The following is a 17,448-nucleotide window of genomic DNA, read 5'->3' on the forward strand; positions in this document are numbered from 1 at the left end:
CTATAGCTGTGTACACGTTTTGTTACCCTACAGCTGGCCACCTTCTCTCTGTGTCTTACTCGGCTATAGCTGTGTACACATCCGGTTACCCTACAGCTGTTCACCTTATTCAGCTATAGCATGTCCAGTTACCATACAGCTGTACAAATGATGAAATATTGAAAGCAGTCACACTACTAAGGCTAACATCATCTTCCTGAAGATGACAGCTAGTTTTATAAAGTGTCTTGCAATTACTGTATAATTCAATATCTCAATGAATAAAATTGACGCAGAACAAAGAAAAGACAAAATGAAGGCAAAACAACAGGATAGTACATTCATGTATCTCACTGCAAGAGCCATAGCAAAAGGCCTTGAGATCTTAAATATGTTAACATTTATGGACAAGAAGCTGGTGACCACCACTAATGGATTACGATGTGTTGACTATATGTTGAAATCAAGAGATGACCACACACAATATGCTGAGACAATCAACTTACGTCATATCCAGTTCCATCCATTTCTCAAGCTGCCGGGTAATGTTCTGCCTCTTCCACTCAGTAAGATTCGCTACAAAGACTCCAGGATTAAACGAGCAGGTGTTTGCTTTCATGCCCAGCTTCCGGATGGTCTCCTTCTTGTAGTCAAAATATCCAATGTAATTATACTGAAAAAATAGGATTTTAATTACCTACCGGTAAATCCTTTTCTCGTAGTCCGTAGAGGATGCTGGGGTCCACATTAGTATTATGGGGTATAGACGGGTCCACTAGGAGCTATTGGCACTTTAAGAGTTTGAGAGTGTGGGCTGGCTCCTCCCTCTATGCCCCTCCCACCAGACTCAGTCTAGAAACTGTGCCCGAGGAGACGGACATCTTTGAGAGAAGGATTGAACACAGATAGTGGCGAGATTCATACCCGCTCACACACAGAAGGCAAACCAAGCTAACAAGCTTGGAAACTCAGCAACCGCTGAAACAGTACTTACCAAGTAACAATGCACTTAACTAAAAACAAAGCTGTACTGAACCAGAAAACCACTGCAGGAAAACGAAGCGCTAGGCGGGTGCCCAGCATTATCTACAGCAGGGATGGGGAACCTTCGGCCCTCCAGCTGTTGTTTAACTACACATCCCAGCATGCTCTGCAACAGTTTTAGCATGGCCGAATTGCAAAACTGTTGCAGGGCATGCTGGTATGTGTAGTTTAGCAACAGCTGGAGGGCCAAAGGTTCCCCATCCATTATCTACGGACTACGAGAAAAGGATTTACCAGTAGGTAATTAAAATCCTATTTTCTCTTACGTCCTAGAGGATGCTGGGGTCCACATTAGAACCATGGGGATGTACCAAAGCTCCCAGAACGGGAGAGAGCGCGCGGAGACTCCTGCAGAACTGATTGACCAAACTTAACGTCCTCAGAGGCCAAAGTATCGAACTTGTAGAACTTTGCGAACGCGTTCGACCCCGACCAAGTAGCCGCTCGGCAGAGTTGTAAAGCCGAGGCACCCCGGGCAGCCGCACAGGAAGAACCCACCTTACGAGTAGAGTAGGCCTTAACAGACGTAGGACACGGCAAGCCTGTCGTAGAATGCGCATGCTGGATAGTGAACCTGATCCAGCGAGAGATCGTCTGCTTAGAAGCAGGACACCCAATTTTCTTGGGATCATACAGGACAAACAGAGAGGACAATTTTCTGTGACGAGCAGTCCTCCTCACATAGATTTTTAGAGCCCTTACAACATTCTAAGGACTTTGAATAAATTGAGGAGTCAGTCGCAACTGGCACCACAATAGGTTGGTTGATATGAAATGCCGACACAACCTTCGGAAGAAACTGCTGACGTGTCCGAAGCTCAGCTCTATCTTCATGGAAGATCAAGTATAGGCTTTTACATGACAAAGCACCCAACTCCGACACACGTCAAGCAGAAGGTAAGGCCAACAAAGTGACAGCCTTCCACGTGAGAAACTTGACCTCAACCTCCTGTAGAGGCTCAAACCAGTCAGACTGGAGAAACTGCAACACCACGTTAAGATCCCAGGGTGCCGTAGGCGGTACAAAGGGAGGTTGGATGTGCAGAACTCCCTTCAAAAAATCTGAACCTTAGGGAGGGCAGCCAACTGTTCTGGTAGAAAATGGATAGGGCCGAAATTTGGACCTTTACGGATCCTAACCTCAGGCCTATATCCACACCTGCTTGCAGGAAGAGGAGAAAACGACCCAGTTGAAACTCCACCGTAGGAAACCTCTTGGACTCGCACCAAGATACATATTTTTTCCAAATACGATGGTAATGTTTACACGTTACTCCTTTCCTAGCCTGTATCAGGGTAAGAATAACCTTGTTCGGAATGCTCTTCCGAGCTAGTATCTGGCGTTCAACCTCCATGCCATCAAATGTAGCCGTGGTAAGTCTTGATAAGCGAACGGCCCCTGCTGCAGCAGGTCCTCCCGAAGAGGAAGAGGCCTCGGCTCTTCTAGCAGTAGATACAGAAGATCCGCATACCAAGACCTTCTTTACCAGTCTGGTGCAATGAGGATCGCTTGAACCCTTGTTCTTCTTATGAGCTTTAGCACTCTTGGAATGAGTGGGAGTGGTGGAAACCCGTACACGGACTGGAATACCCACGGAGTCACTAGGGCGTCCACCGCCACTGTTTGTGGGTCCCTCGACATGGAACAATATCGCCAAAGCTTCTTATTGAGACGAGAGGCCATCATGTCCATTTGGGGTCCACCCCAAAGATCTGTTACCTCCTTGAACACTTCCGGATGGAGACCCCACTCCCCTGGATGGAGATCGTGTCTGCTGAGGAAGTCCGCTTCCCAGTTGTCAACTCCCGGAATTAAGATTGCCGACAGCACCAGCACGTGTTTTTCTGCCCAGAGGATGATTCTTGTTACCTCTGACATTGCAGCTCTGCTCTTCATTCCGCCCTGTCGGTTTATGTAAGCCACTGTCGTTACATTGTCCGACTGTACTTGAATGGCCCGATTTCTCAGAAGATGGGCCGCTTGGAGAACACCGTTGTAGAAGGCTCTTAGTTCCAGAATGTTTATCGGCAGGCCAGCTTCCAGACTTGACCACCTTCCTTGGAAGGTTTCCCCTTGAGTGACTGCGCCCCAGCCCCGGAGACTTGCATCTGTGGTTAGAAGAATCCAGTCCTGAATCCCGAACCTGCAGCCCTCCAGAAGGTGAGGCAATTGTAGCCACCAGAGGAGTGAAATCTTGGCCTTTGGCGACAGACGTATTCTCTGGTGCATGTGTAGATTAGATCCCGACCACTTGTCCAGGAGATCCAGTTGGAAGGACCGAGCATGAAACCTCCCGTACTACAGAGCTTCGTAAGAGGCCACCATCTTCCCCAGAAGGCGAATGCATTGATGAACCGACACCCGGGCTTGCTTCAGGACATCCCGGACCATTGTTTGTATCGCCAACGCTTTTTCCTCTGGAAAAAAACACCCTCTGCACTTCCGTGTCGAGGATCATTCCCAGAAAGGACAACCTCCTGGTTGGTTCCAAATGTGATTTTGGAAGATTCAGGATCCAACCGTGTTCCCTGAGTAGATGGGTCTTGAAAACTATTGACTGCTTCTCCTTGGACTATGCCTTTATTAGCAAATCGTCCAGATATGGAATTATGTTCACCCCCTGTCTGCGGAGGAGAACAATCATTTCCGCCATCACCTTGGTGAATACCCTTGGTGCTGTGGAGGGGCCGAATGGCGGGGCCTGGAATTGAAAATGGCAGTCCAACAGTGCGAATCCTTGATATCCAGGGATACCAGGAATTCCCACTCCTCCAGACCTGATATCACCGCCCTTAGAGACTCCATTTTCAACTTGAACTCCCTCAGTGAGGGGTTTAGCGATTTTAAGTTCAGAATGGGCCTGACCGATCCATACGGTTTTGGTACCACGAAAAGGTTCGAATAGTAACCTTTGTTTTGCATATGGGGAGGAACTGGTACGATAACCTTTGCCTCCACCAACTTAAGGATGGCTTCCTGTAGGATAGTCCCATCTGCCAGCCAAGCTGGCAAGCCTGATTTGAAGAACCGGTGAGGAGAGAGCTCTTGAAATTCTAGCCTATACCCCTGGGACACAATATCTTGCACCCAGGGATCCAGGCCAGACGACCCCCAGACGTGACTGAAATGCCTGAATCTCGCCCCCACCGGTCCGACCTCCAGGCTGCACGGTCCACCCGTACCCGAAGTAGGTTTCTGTTCCTGGGAAACCCCACAGCAGGTTTCTTGGATTTTGGCTGACCTCCTCTAAAGAATGTGCTTTGGCAGTCCGAAAGGACTGAGATGCAGCTGAAGAAAAGTGTTTCTTCGTAGCAGGTGCAGCTGAGGGAAGAAAAGGAAACTTACCCGCTGTAGCCGTGGAAATCCACGCATTGTACGCTTCCCCAAAGAGAGCCTGACCTGTGTAGGGTAGGGTTTCCACACCTCTCCTGGATTCTGCGTCGGCAGACCACTGGCGCAGCGAAAGTCCCCTACGAGCTGAGACAGACATGGAAGATATCCCTGCAGCCATGGAACCCAGGTCTTTCATGGATTCCACCATAAATCCTGCAGAATCCTGAATGTTACATAAAAACAATTCAACATCACTTTTATCCATTGTATCCAAATCCTCAAGTAACGTGCCTGACCACTTTACTATAGCTTTGGAAATCCATGCACATGCAATAATAGGATGTAGTATCGCCCCTGAAGCCATGTATATGGATTTGAGCGTAGTGTCGATTTTGTGATCAGCCAGCTCTTTTAAGGCGGTAGATCCTGGAACAGGTAAAACCACCATGTTTGAGAGTCCGGATACAGACACGGCAACTCTGGGTGGGTTTTCCCATTTTTTCCTATCCTCCTCAGGGAAGGAGAAAGCATCCAAAACCTCCTAGGGATCAGGAATTATTTTTTTTTATGGGGGGGGTTCCCATGCTTTTTTAAATATAGAATTTAATTCTTTAGACGCAGGGAAGGTTAGCGAGGCTTTCCTATTGCCAGTGAAGTAAGCCTCCTCAACCTGTTCAGGTGTTGTATCAGCAATATTCAAGACATCTCTAATAGCCACTATCATCGACTGCACCCCTTTTGCAAGAGATGCCGCCCCCCGCAGCACATACCCGTCACAGTCTGGCGTGTCAGAATCGGTATCCATGTCATATTGCATAATCTGGGCAAGAGCACGTTTGTGGGAACATACAGTAGGGGGTCCTGAGCTAACAAAACCGGGCCAAACTGCCATAGAGTTCTGTAAAACCGGAGTTGCAGATTCACTCTGTGCAACCCTAGTAGAAATCTGGGAAATCATAGTTTTAATAGAGGATAACCATTCCGGCTCCCTTGCTGGCATCTGCGCTAAAACAGTGCAATCCTGATTACACGGAATGGGATTATCCTGAAACAGGGGTGTCAGAACGTTTTTTTGGTTGGGGGGGGGCAAGATAAAATCTCAGTTTGGCGCCCCTAACTTCTGGCCACCTTAGACAGGTCACTTGAACCTGTACGGAACTCTATGTCCATTACTCACATTACACCGCACAGTAGTGCCTGTTAGTCACATTACACCGCACAGTAGCATCCATTAAACACACTACACCACACAGCAGCATCCGTTAGTCACATTACACCGCACAGTGGCGTCCGTTAGTCACATTACACTGCACAGTAGCATCCGTTAGTCACATTATACTGCACAGTAGCATCCATTAATCACTTTTCAGTGCACAGTAGCGTCCGTTAGTCACATTACACTGCACAGTAGCGTCTGTTAGTCACATTATACTGCACAGTAGCGTCCATTAGTCACATTGCAGTGCACAGTAGCATTTTTTAGTCACATTATAGTGCACAGTAGCATCCGTTAATCACTTTTCAGTGCACAGTAGCGTCCATTAGTCACATTACACTGCACAGTAGCATCCGTTAGTCACATTATACTGCACAGTAGCATCCGTTAGTCACATTACAGTGCACAATAGCATACATTAATCACTTTTCAGTGCACAGTATCGTCCGTTAGTCACATTACAACACACAGTGGTATCAGTTAGTCACAGTATAACGCACAGTAGTATCCTTATACACAGTATATCACACAGTAAAGCCCCTTATACACGTCACACCACACAGAAGAACCGCTTATACACATTACACCACAGCAAAGCCCCTTATACACATTATGCTACAGTAGAGCACCTTATACATGTAATGCCAGGTAGAGCTGCTTAAACACATTATGCCAGGTACAGCCCAAACACCTCCTACCTGCAACCAAACTCACCCTCCTACCTTTATTCATTAAATACTTATTCACATTGATACTGATTGCTATTACATAGCTTTTTAAAATCGGTACAGTTAATTTAGATTTTCCAATAACTCTGTTGTACCTGGTGGTCTAGTGTGAAAACATTCAGCAGGTGCTCACTATTCCCAACACCCAAACACCAACCCCCCCTACCCCCCCACCACCGTTTTGCAATCGAAAGCTGCCCAACTTCCACTTACCAGGAGCAGGTGGTGAATAGGCACGGCTGCAGTGCTAGACGCGGCTGTAGCTCCTTTCCATAGGCGTGCACAGCTAATTTATTAGGGGGTGCACTGCAGGAGGGGCGTGTCTAGCATCACCTTTTGGCCGTGTTTAGCACCGCCCAGGTACATGTCTTGCACTATTTTACATTCTCTCAGTAAAATCACATGGCTTAATATAATTTCTCCCAGGTTCCTAATAATGAAGTAGATATAATACACCCGAGAGAAATAAAATGACAACATAATGGTGCGACCACCGGCCGGTACTGCATAACCCTGAGTCCTAGCTGCTGCTGCACCCTATCGCTACTTACACTTCCCCAACCTATCCCTGACCCAGTGGTGGAACTAGAGAGTGGTGGGCCTAGGTGCATATGCATTACCCCTACCCACCCCCCATACCCCTTGCACCCTCCAGCACCTACAGCCTATTTTGGGTAGGCCACTCTGAAAAGTATGGAGATTTAGGGGACAAAACATTTGAGTTTTAATATAACACAACTAAAGTTTAAAATGTACACATGTGCCATCAGAGCCATAGCTGCCTCTTTATATGCCATCAGACTCCTCCTCCTCCGCAGGACACCAGCATTTGTCACATGACCCCATGATCACCAGCTACTGACAGTAGCGCCCCTTATTCACATTACGCCACACAGTATGAGCAGAAATGTATATTGCGCCACACAGTGTGAGCCAAAATTCACATTACCCAACACAGTATGACCCGAAATTCACATTACGTCACACAGTATGAGCCGATATTTACATTATGCCACACAGTATGAGCAGAAATGTATATTGCGCCACACAGTATGAGCCAAAATTCACATTACCCAACACAGTATGATCCGAAATTCACATTACGCCACACAGTATGAGCCGAAATTCACATTATGCCACACAGTATGAGCAGAAATGTATATTGCGCCACACAGTATGAGCCAAAATTCAATTACCCAACACAGTATGATCCGAAATTCACATTACGCCACACAGTATGAGCCTAAATTCACATTATGCCACACAGTATGAGCCAAAATTCACATTACACCACAGTATGAGTCAAAATTCACATTACGCCACACAGTATGATCCGAAATTCACATTACGCCACACAGTATGAGCCGAAATTCACATTATGCCACACAGTATGAGCAGAAATGTATATTGCGCCACACAGTATGAGCCAAAATTCACATTACCCAACACAGTATGACCCGAAATTCACATTACGTCACACAGTATGAGCCGATATTTACATTATGCCACACAGTATGAGCAGAAATGTATATTGCGCCACACAGTATGAGCCAAAATTCACATTACCCAACACAGTATGATCCGAAATTCACATTACGCCACACAGTATGAGCCGAAATTCACATTATGCCACACAGTATGAGCAGAAATGTATATTGCGCCACACAGTATGAGCCAAAATTCAATTACCCAACACAGTATGATCCGAAATTCACATTACGCCACACAGTATGAGCCTAAATTCACATTATGCCACACAGTATGAGCCAAAATTCACATTACACCACAGTATGAGTCAAAATTCACATTACGCCACACAGTATGAGCCAAAATTCACATTACATCACACAGTATGAGCCGAAATTTACATTACACCACACAGTATGAGCCAAATTCACATTACAGCACACAGTATGAGTATCATCACTTTTCATTACTCCAAGCGTACCGAAGATGCTGAGCTGCCCCGCAGAGACTGTCAGTACCGGCTCCTGTCACTGAAAAGGAGCTGGCATTTTGGCGTCACCCCTTTGCGGGTGACACCTGGGTAGTGATGCCACTTAATGTGTCTCATATTACTGTGCAGTTCAACCTCTTTACTAGTCGGAAGGAGCACTAGGCTACAGTACGGCTGTGAAAGGAAAGATTGCTCATATTTTTCAGGAAAAGCAATGTTATTACTGACCTAACAGGATCACTGATAGTCTAGATGAAGGTAAAATGGCCTCATTAAATTTGTAGAACCTATGACATTTACATAACTATTAATTTTAATTAAACTACTATGTTCCACAAGATTTCTCAGTGGTTTATAACCCTAAACAGATTCCAAGCAATTGGTACTGCAGACAAATATATACAGTACCAAGTAGGTAAAGAATTTAGATTTCTTTAAAAAAACTCTATTTGCACTTTTCTGGTCACCTGGTGTTAGCGCGGCAGCAGTGGCAGGGCACACTTGGATTGGAGCGCGGGCGGGTTGGAGAGCGCTGGCGGGGAAGACATGCAGTGTGGCATCAACACGTCACAGCGCCAGTCAGAGTGTAACGTTTGTCCCCCTCTGTGCGGCCATTTATACTGTATGTCATATTATACTCGGCGGGCGCGGCGGGCAGTAGGCTGAGTTCCGCCGGCGGCGTCTCGCGGACTGCGGCAATCATCACTGACTGTGCCGCTGTAGGCAGCAGGCGTGGCGGGTCGGGGGTGCCGGATATTTACCCCGTGTGCATGCGTTCTCTCCCGGCGCGGCTAGCGCGTATAGATTGTTTGGCCTGAACAGGGACACTTCTGGGGCTGGGAAGCCAAGCTAGACGCTGACAGCGCCGCTGCCTGTCATACCATTTGACAGGCGCAGCGCTGGTATGACAGGCAGCGGCGCTGTCATCGTCTAGCAGCAGCTGCGGAATACAGCAGAGTTGCAGGGCGGGGAGAGCGCCTCCCTGCTTTGCAGACTGCTGACCAGTACAGAGGGTTCCGCTGCAGCTGGTGGCGGCATGCACACACAGGGGATTAATCCGGGTGGATGGCGCCTCTCTCATGTTTGGGGGGAGCGAGCTGCCCCCTTGCCCCCCCCCCATTCCGACGCCCCTGTCCTGAAAGGACATATCCTCTGCAGCATATGACACAGAGTCCCTGGACATAGCTTAATGGAGACCACAGACAATCCACAGACACAGAGGAGGACAGAGTTTCTCCCCCAAGAATGACAAGAGAGACACAGAGATTGGAGCCAATCCACACACACACACTTTTAAGGTATAGGGAGACCCCCAACCAGCGCCGACTGTGCACCTTAATAGGTTACACAGTCTTTATACAGCCCCCCCCCCCCCCTTCTACAACCCCCTGGTACCGTAAAGGGGGGTACTCACAGAGCGAGAATCTAAGCAATCTGACTAGATTGCTTAGATTTTCAGCAAGATCTCTCCGTGTGTACCCCCCACAGCGATAGCAATGCGCAGCCCCGTGCATCGCTATCGCTGGTGCTATCTAGCAGGTCGCTCATTTCACCCGCTGGTTGGCATGAGCGCCCCCCCCCCCCCCTGTCCCCCCGCACCGCTCAGCACACATCGCGCTGTGCTGAGCGGGGGGAGAGATATGTGCTGAGCGGTTTGCTCAGCACACATCTCTCCCCTGATCTGCCAGTGAGTATGGGCCTTTAGCGATAGCTGGAGTTGAATTGGAGGGACAGCTCTCACTGACAGCGCTTCTGCAGGCAGGAAAATGGCGCTGAACGCTGCTGGGTCCGCTCTGAGGAGAAACACTGCCCCTTTCATGGCACTGTCTTCCAGCTCTTCTGGAGACTATACTAGCCTGAGGAATTGAGCTGGCAGCGATCCTGGGACCCTGACAGGCTTGGAGGTCAGTGTAGGGTGTAGGCGCTAGCTCAGGGCGCCCCTCACAGCGCCGCACTATGTACTGCTGAGCCCCGAAGTGCAGTTAGTACTGCGCTCCATACCCTGTTGCCGCCATCTTCACACCGCCCCCCCCGCTTCACACCGGCCCCCCTAGTCCCACGAAGCAGGGAGGCTGTTGCCAGCAGCCTCCCTGTAAAATAATAAACTCTAAAAAAAATAAAAAAACTTTTACCAGAGAAACTCTGTACAGCTCCCCTAGCTGTGACCGGCTCCTCCGGGCACATTTTCTAAACTGAGCCTGGTGGGAGGGGCATAGAGGGAGGAGTCAGCCCACACTCTCAAACTCTTAAAGTGCCAATGGCTCCTAGTGGACCCGTCTATACCCCATGGTACTAATGTGGACCCCAGCATCCTCTAGGAGGTACGAGAAACAATATTAGCAAACATGGATTCATTAATATTACTACCATTCTGGCCCCTGTGATATCATCACGTTGTACGAAACCTTGCTGTATCAGCTAGTGATTAAATTATGCACAGAGCTAACACCTGCAGAGAAGGTAATACAAAATCTACAACAGAAAGTTCTAAGAGAGACATGCTTCCTTTTTATTACCCTTAAAATCTTATTTAATTCCAAATTAAAAACCCATTCAAAGTTAAAATAAAGTAGATCTGATATCTATCATAAAAATGTTTTTACGTGCAGCCCATGGGGTAAATGTAATTACCTGCAGGCATGGGCGGGTCCATAGTAGGTTTGCCCGATGTTTTAAAGTAGAATTCATTTAAAAAAGCAAAACAAGGTTGGTTTTTCCTTTTGAAATATTGCTACTTTATAACATCAGGCAGACTCGCCGGGAACCCACCGATGGCTGCAGATCACAGGCGATTACACAGACATTGGAACAGTACTTTTTAGAAATAATTTTAGAGTAATTAAGGCTTTTTAGAGAAAGCCTACAAAACTACACAATACTTGAAAAAAGATTTCACCTGGGACCTACTAAGTGACAATACAATCCCTTATTTCCATTACCCTCATATCATTAATGGGGTGGTTAGAGTAAGGTGAGTACTTGAGCATCTCGCACCTCAGGGTTGTTTGCATGCTAGCTCAGTACAGATTGATGTAGTATCACCCCTGTGAGCTGCGTTAGTATTTAGTGTTAGATGTACATCAGAATTATGATTGTATATTTTGATGAATTTTTACTTAACAATTAAAATCATGAATGCTCTTGTACTAAAACCAGTTGAATATTTACTTTCTGTCACCATGTCCCCCATGGCATGTTGTGCTGAGCCCCATACTGTGTTTGAATCAACATCAGTATCAGTAATATAGCAGATTGTGTTATGTTAGCTGTTATACTGTATCTGGGGTATTACTGTTAAGGGGGGTACTCACGGAGCGATAGCTGCTTAAAATCTAAGCAATCTGACCAGATTGCTTAGATTTTAAGCATGATCGCTCCGTGTGTACCCCCCAGAGCGATAGTGATGCGCAGCCCCGCGCATCGCTATCGCTGGTGCTAAATTGGCCTGAGCGCCTCCCCCCCCCCCCCCCCCCGTACGCTCAGCACACATCTCTCCCGCATCGGGCCGTCAGTACTGCCCTTTAGTATTAAGCCTCGTACACAAGGGGAAGATGTGTGCTGAGCGTCCTAGCACAGACCGCTCAGCAAACATCTCTCCCCCCACTCAGCACACAGCGCGATGTGTGCTGAGCGAGGAAGGGGGGGCAGGGAGGAGGCTTACTTCACACAGCAGTGAACTGAGCGATCCACTAGATTTGGCATGCATGCCACCGCACATCGCTATTGCTGTGGGGCATACACACGGAGAGATCTGTGCTTAACTTCTAAGCAATCTAGTCAGATTGCTTAGAATTTAAGCACGGAGCTCTCCGTGTGTACTACCCTTTAGAGCTTCCTATTGTTTTCCTTATGCCAAGGGTACAAGTCTATATGTGTATTCTAGATCTGTGAAACCATACGTGAATAATCAGATCATCAGGTCAGGTAGACCAGACGATCGTTCAGCAGAAGTGATCTTTGTTTACTCCCTATTGTCTAAAGGGGGTACACACGGAGAGATCTGACTAAAATTGCTCGATTGGCCTGTACTGTACGGTTTATAAATCGAATACATATATTTGAGTATGCGGATAAAGCAGCCATAAAAGATGATGGTATACAGTGTCAATGAATGCTTGGTGTCTGGACTTGAGACAAGGAATAGTTGTTTTCCATTCCTGGCGTAACAACAGCAGCATACAGTGGTCATGTAGTGAAACGCAGTGTATGGTACTTTACACAAGGCAGGATTGGATCAAGACATTTTGGGGGGTATACAAGTAGCGATTTCTACTTAATTTCTAAGCAATCTGACTAGATTGATTAGAAATTAAGCACACATTGCTCCGTGTGTAGGGTGCCGGCGACAGCGATACGCAGTCCCGCATGGCTCTAGATTTGGCATGCATGCATGCATGCCAAATCTAGTTAGATCGCTCACTTCACTGCTGGGTGAAGTGAGCGTTCCCCTCCTCACTCAGGGCACATCGCGCTGTATGCCGAGTGGGACAGAGATGTGTTCTGAGCGTTCTGTGCTAGATCGCTCAGCACATATCTCAGGGAGAAATCTCCCTGTGTGTACCCATCTTTAGAGGCTCTTAGCACTTAAAAGATATTGTGTCCCCATATATATCAAATTCTAAACAATAATAAGTAAAATAAAATGTTCTTTTTCAAAATCAAACAAAATTTACAGTAAGGAGTAAAAAGGTTTATTTTTGTATAATTCCACTTTATTTATATTTGAAAAGTTTTCTTATTATAGTCTTTCATTAAATCCTCAAAACGATTCTTATGTAACACATCTGCTTGTATACTTAGTATAAGTATTCTTATTTTGTTATATGCTCAAGAGTAGTGTATATCATTAAACTCCATCATTAGCGTGTGTACATATACATACACATTTTATATATATATATATATATATATATATATATATATGTGCGTATGTATGTATATGTGTGTATATATATATATATATATATATATATATATATATATATATATATATATATACACATATACACACATACACATACATACATACACACACACACACACACACACACACACACAGTGGGGCAATTAAAGTATTTGGACAGCCACCGATTGTGCAAGTTGACCCACTTAAAAAGAGGAGAGAGGTCTGTAATTTCCATCATAGGTACACTTCAACTGTGAGAGAATCTAAAAAAACAACAACTAGGAAATCTCATTGTATGATTTTTAAGCAATTTATTTGTATATTCTTGCGGAAATAAATATTTGGACAATCAAAAAGTTTAACTCAATACTTTGTAATACAGGGGTGGCCAGCCAGTCAGAGGCAGAAAAGATTTGTAGTCAAGAGCAAGAGCCACTATCATGCGTGCGCGCAAATATGAGGGCGTGGCCTAGTTGTCACAAAGCCACACCCCATTTTTGTGTGCACACCTTTCGGTATGACGTTTGTAGAAGTATGACCTCATATCATAACACCGTTTTTTGTCATGTTGCACAGTGCCAGATACATATAATGCCCCAGTACAGTGCCACGTACATATAAAAACGCCAGAAAATGGGTGCCTCCACAGTGCCAGATACATATTTGCCCCCAGTGCCAGATATGCACCTAGTATACTACAGATACACATGTCCCTACAGTGCTCACCAGCTCCCCCCGCTCCGCTCCCCTCCCCGCTCACCGCGCTGCTGCTTCTTCTCTCCGGCGGCATCTATCTTGAATTAGGCGCTGGTCCGTGAGCCAATCAAAGCTCGCGGTCCGGCAGCCAATCAGAAGCCTTAGCTGCCGGTCCGCGAGCTCTGATTGGCTCGCGGGCCGCCGCCATATTGAAGCGAGACACCGCTGCCGTCGAGGCGTGCGTGTGTCTGGAGCTGGGGGCAGCGGTGGCCAGGAGCCGGCTGAGCCGCACGCGGCGGATGAAAGAGCCAAAAAGTTTGATTTTTCTCTCATCTGACCACATTACATTCTCCCAGTCCTCCTCTGAATCATACAGATGGTCACTGGCAAACTTTAGACGGGCCTGGACATGTGATGGTTTAAGCAAGGGGACCTTTCGGGCGCTGCAGGATTTCAATCCATGACTACGTAGTGTGTTACTAATGGTAACCTTTGTGACCGTGGTCCCAGCTCTCTTGAGGTCATTGACCAGGTCCCCCTGTGTAGTTCTGGGCTGATTCCTCACCGTTCTCAAGATCATTGATACCCCACGAGGAGAGATCTTGCATGTAGCCCCATGTCGAGGGAGATTGTCAGTGATCTTGTATTTCCTCCATTTTTTTATAATTGCGCCAACAGTTGATTTATTCTGACCAAGCTGCTTGCCTATTGTCGAGTAGCTATTCCCAGCCTTGTGCAACTCTACAATTTTGTCCCTGGTGTCCTTAAGGGGGGTACTCACGGAGCGATATTCTAAGCAATCTGACTAGATTGCTTAGAATATCGGCAGGATCGCTCCGTGTGTAGCCCCCTCGGCGATAGCGATGCGCGGCCCCGCACATCGCTATCGCCGCTGCTAGATTGGCCTGCATGCAGGCCAATCTAGCGGGTCGCTCACTTCACCCGCTGGGTGAAGTGAGCGGCCCCCCCGTCTCCCCCCGCACGCTCAGCACAGATCGCGCTGTGCTGAGCGGCAGGAGAGATGTGTGCTGAGCGGTTCGCTCAGCACGCATCTCTCCTTGATCGGCCCGTGAGTACTGGGCTTTAGACAGCTCTCTGGTCTTGGCCATGGTGGAGAGGTAGCAGTCTGACTGTTTGAGGGTGTGGACAGGTGTCTTTTATACAGATAACCAGTTCAAACAGGTGCCATTAATACAGATAACAAGTGGAGGATAGAAGAGCTTCTTAAAGAAGAAGTAACAGGTGTGTGAGAGGCAGAGATCTTGCTGCTTGGTAGGTGTCCAAATAATTTCCACAAGAATATACAAATAAATTGTTTAAACATCATACAATGCGAGTTCCTGTTTTTTTTTCCAGATTCTGTCTCTCACAGTTGAAGTGTAATAATCCAGCCCTGATTGGAGGGATAAACGGGGTGTGTGCTTTGAATGCAAGAGAGACATAACCATGAACCAAAGAATGTGCATCCACCCCCCTCCTTCTGCGTGTGCCGTTGCAGTGGGACCCAGCAGGGTCAGGTATTGGCAGCCATGGACCTCACCACAATTACAGGCAATCTCTTTAACCCACGTCAACAAAAGGAAAGCATACAGATAGTGTCCTGGTCTAAATAGAACCCATGGGAATACCTCAGACAGCAATGCTAACTACTGTGTCACCATGCTGCCCATAGTAACATGTATACTCAATAAAGTGTTCATCTACATATACAGTAATAAAACATGCAATAGATTACAAAATTTAGTACACTTAGACGTTCATATTTTTCACGCATCCCTTGGATTGGATTGTAAAACTGTCCTTTGTCTTTTAGTCTCACAATGGTTATAAGTACTTTAAAATATTAGCAGCTTCCGGTTTATTTTATGCTTGTTTACTAGTGCGGTGTTCATACAACTTGCTACCTTATATGTAGGTGAACCCATGCAGCAGATTTAGTACCAGTAATTATGGATTATTCCAGAAAACACGGTCATACCTGGTTTCCAGCACCTCTCACCAGGTATTTCGAGGTGACTGAATCGCAATCCTCAGAGAATGCTGCGGCATATCCCACTTTTATTGGGGTTTTGTAGAGTTCTAGGATGTCACCTACAGGGAATACCAGTTGTAGATTTAATTCAGAAGATGTAATTAACGCAAAGGTTAGTTATTGTTTCCCTACACAATCATCTGACATTTACATTACAGAAACAAAAGTATCAGTGTGGTTTATTTTAAAACATATCTTTGGTCAAAGACATTTTGTTCAATGAACTTTGCAAAAATAAACCATTTCCTCGTCAGCTGTATCTATGCAGCATACGGTGTTGTACTCTCACTGTATTAGCAACACACTTTTACTGTTTGTTCTGATCTGGACATTGTGTGCCCCAAATGAGCTTTGTCAGATTTGCTGAGCAATACAATTGCAGCATACACTATTTAAAAAAATTGTATATACATACACACATGAGCACTACGGTGTTTTGACCACATTATTATTATTACATTTTATTTATAAAGGCACCACAAGTCTTTTGCATCGCCGTACATATGGCACACATTAGAACAATACAGGGTACACAGAACTTAACATTACAGAAACAGAAAACGTAAAACAGAGCACAGGTAACAATTAGCACCACAGTTCTCGGTACACAATACAGCTGAGATGTAAGGAAGTAAAGGAGTAATCAGCGTACTACTGGGGGCGGGCAGCCGTTGGAAGAAATGAACAGTCACGAGCAAGAGGAAACGCAGGTATAGACAGTCACTGAGTGGGACAGAGCTGTAATTGAGGTGCAAGAGAAGAGGGCTGTGAGAACAGGAGAGAAGAGGGCCCTACTCCAAGCAGCTTACAATCTAGGGGTAGGAGGGAGACAGACAGGTGACATGAGGCATAAGCAAGCGGAATGCAGCCTGAAGGCAGGAAGTAACGAGGCAGAGATGGCCAATGCATGAGGCAAGGGGTAGGAGAGCGGTTTTAAGACTAGGTTATGCAGAAGGGTATGCTTTGATGAACAGGTGAGTTTGAAGTGTCCGTATGGTCTGGGAGTATCTAATATAGCAAGGGAGCTCGTTTCAGTATAGAGGGGCAGCACGGGCAAAATCTTGGATTCCGGAAATGTGAGTTTAGTGTGGATCTGGAGCGCTACCTTCCCTTTGCTGCCTGGTGTCTGACACCTGGGATTTCCCTATAACCCTAGGAGGTCAATTGAGAAGTGTAGGTTGGTGTTAGACCACTGGGCGCTGGGTATAACAAGATTGCAACAAGTGAAACGTATAAAAAAACAACAACTTTATATTGCGTATAAAAACATTGGACAAAATAAAATATGATAGACAAAGTACACGCACAATGAATATTAACGATATGCACTAGGGTGATAAGCATACACCCATACAGATTAGGTTGCAAACAAAAGGTCAATAAGTCTCTGTCCTGTTCGTTAGTATCATACCCGGTGTATGTATGTGGAGCCACAAAGGTGTAGAAGCGGGGTGCGTCTAAAAGACACCCTGTTGGGCTCCACAGCTTTTCACCGGTAGATCCAGAATGGTCCTTCCTAGGACTAGAGTCACTCTTTGTGTGATAAGGTGCCCCTG

At 46.3% G+C, this 17,448-nt stretch overlaps 1 protein-coding gene across 2 annotated transcripts in view; it reads right to left on the reverse strand.

The window, feature by feature from the left end:
• Window positions 1-17,448, reverse strand: part of GLT8D1 (glycosyltransferase 8 domain containing 1) — a 73,660-nt gene that overhangs the window by 4,255 nt on the left and 51,957 nt on the right. For both annotated transcript variants that reach the window (XM_063940613.1, XM_063940611.1), the window contains exons 7-8: window positions 15,839-15,951; window positions 486-652 (exon numbers count right to left, since the gene is read on the reverse strand). In XM_063940613.1, the coding sequence (XP_063796683.1) occupies window positions 486-652; window positions 15,839-15,951 (280 nt within the window). The remainder of the gene's footprint in view (window positions 1-485; window positions 653-15,838; window positions 15,952-17,448) is intronic.

Source organism: Pseudophryne corroboree, chromosome 9 (genome assembly GCF_028390025.1).
Source record: "Pseudophryne corroboree isolate aPseCor3 chromosome 9, aPseCor3.hap2, whole genome shotgun sequence".
In the NCBI taxonomy this organism is placed as follows: domain Eukaryota; kingdom Metazoa; phylum Chordata; class Amphibia; order Anura; family Myobatrachidae; genus Pseudophryne; species Pseudophryne corroboree.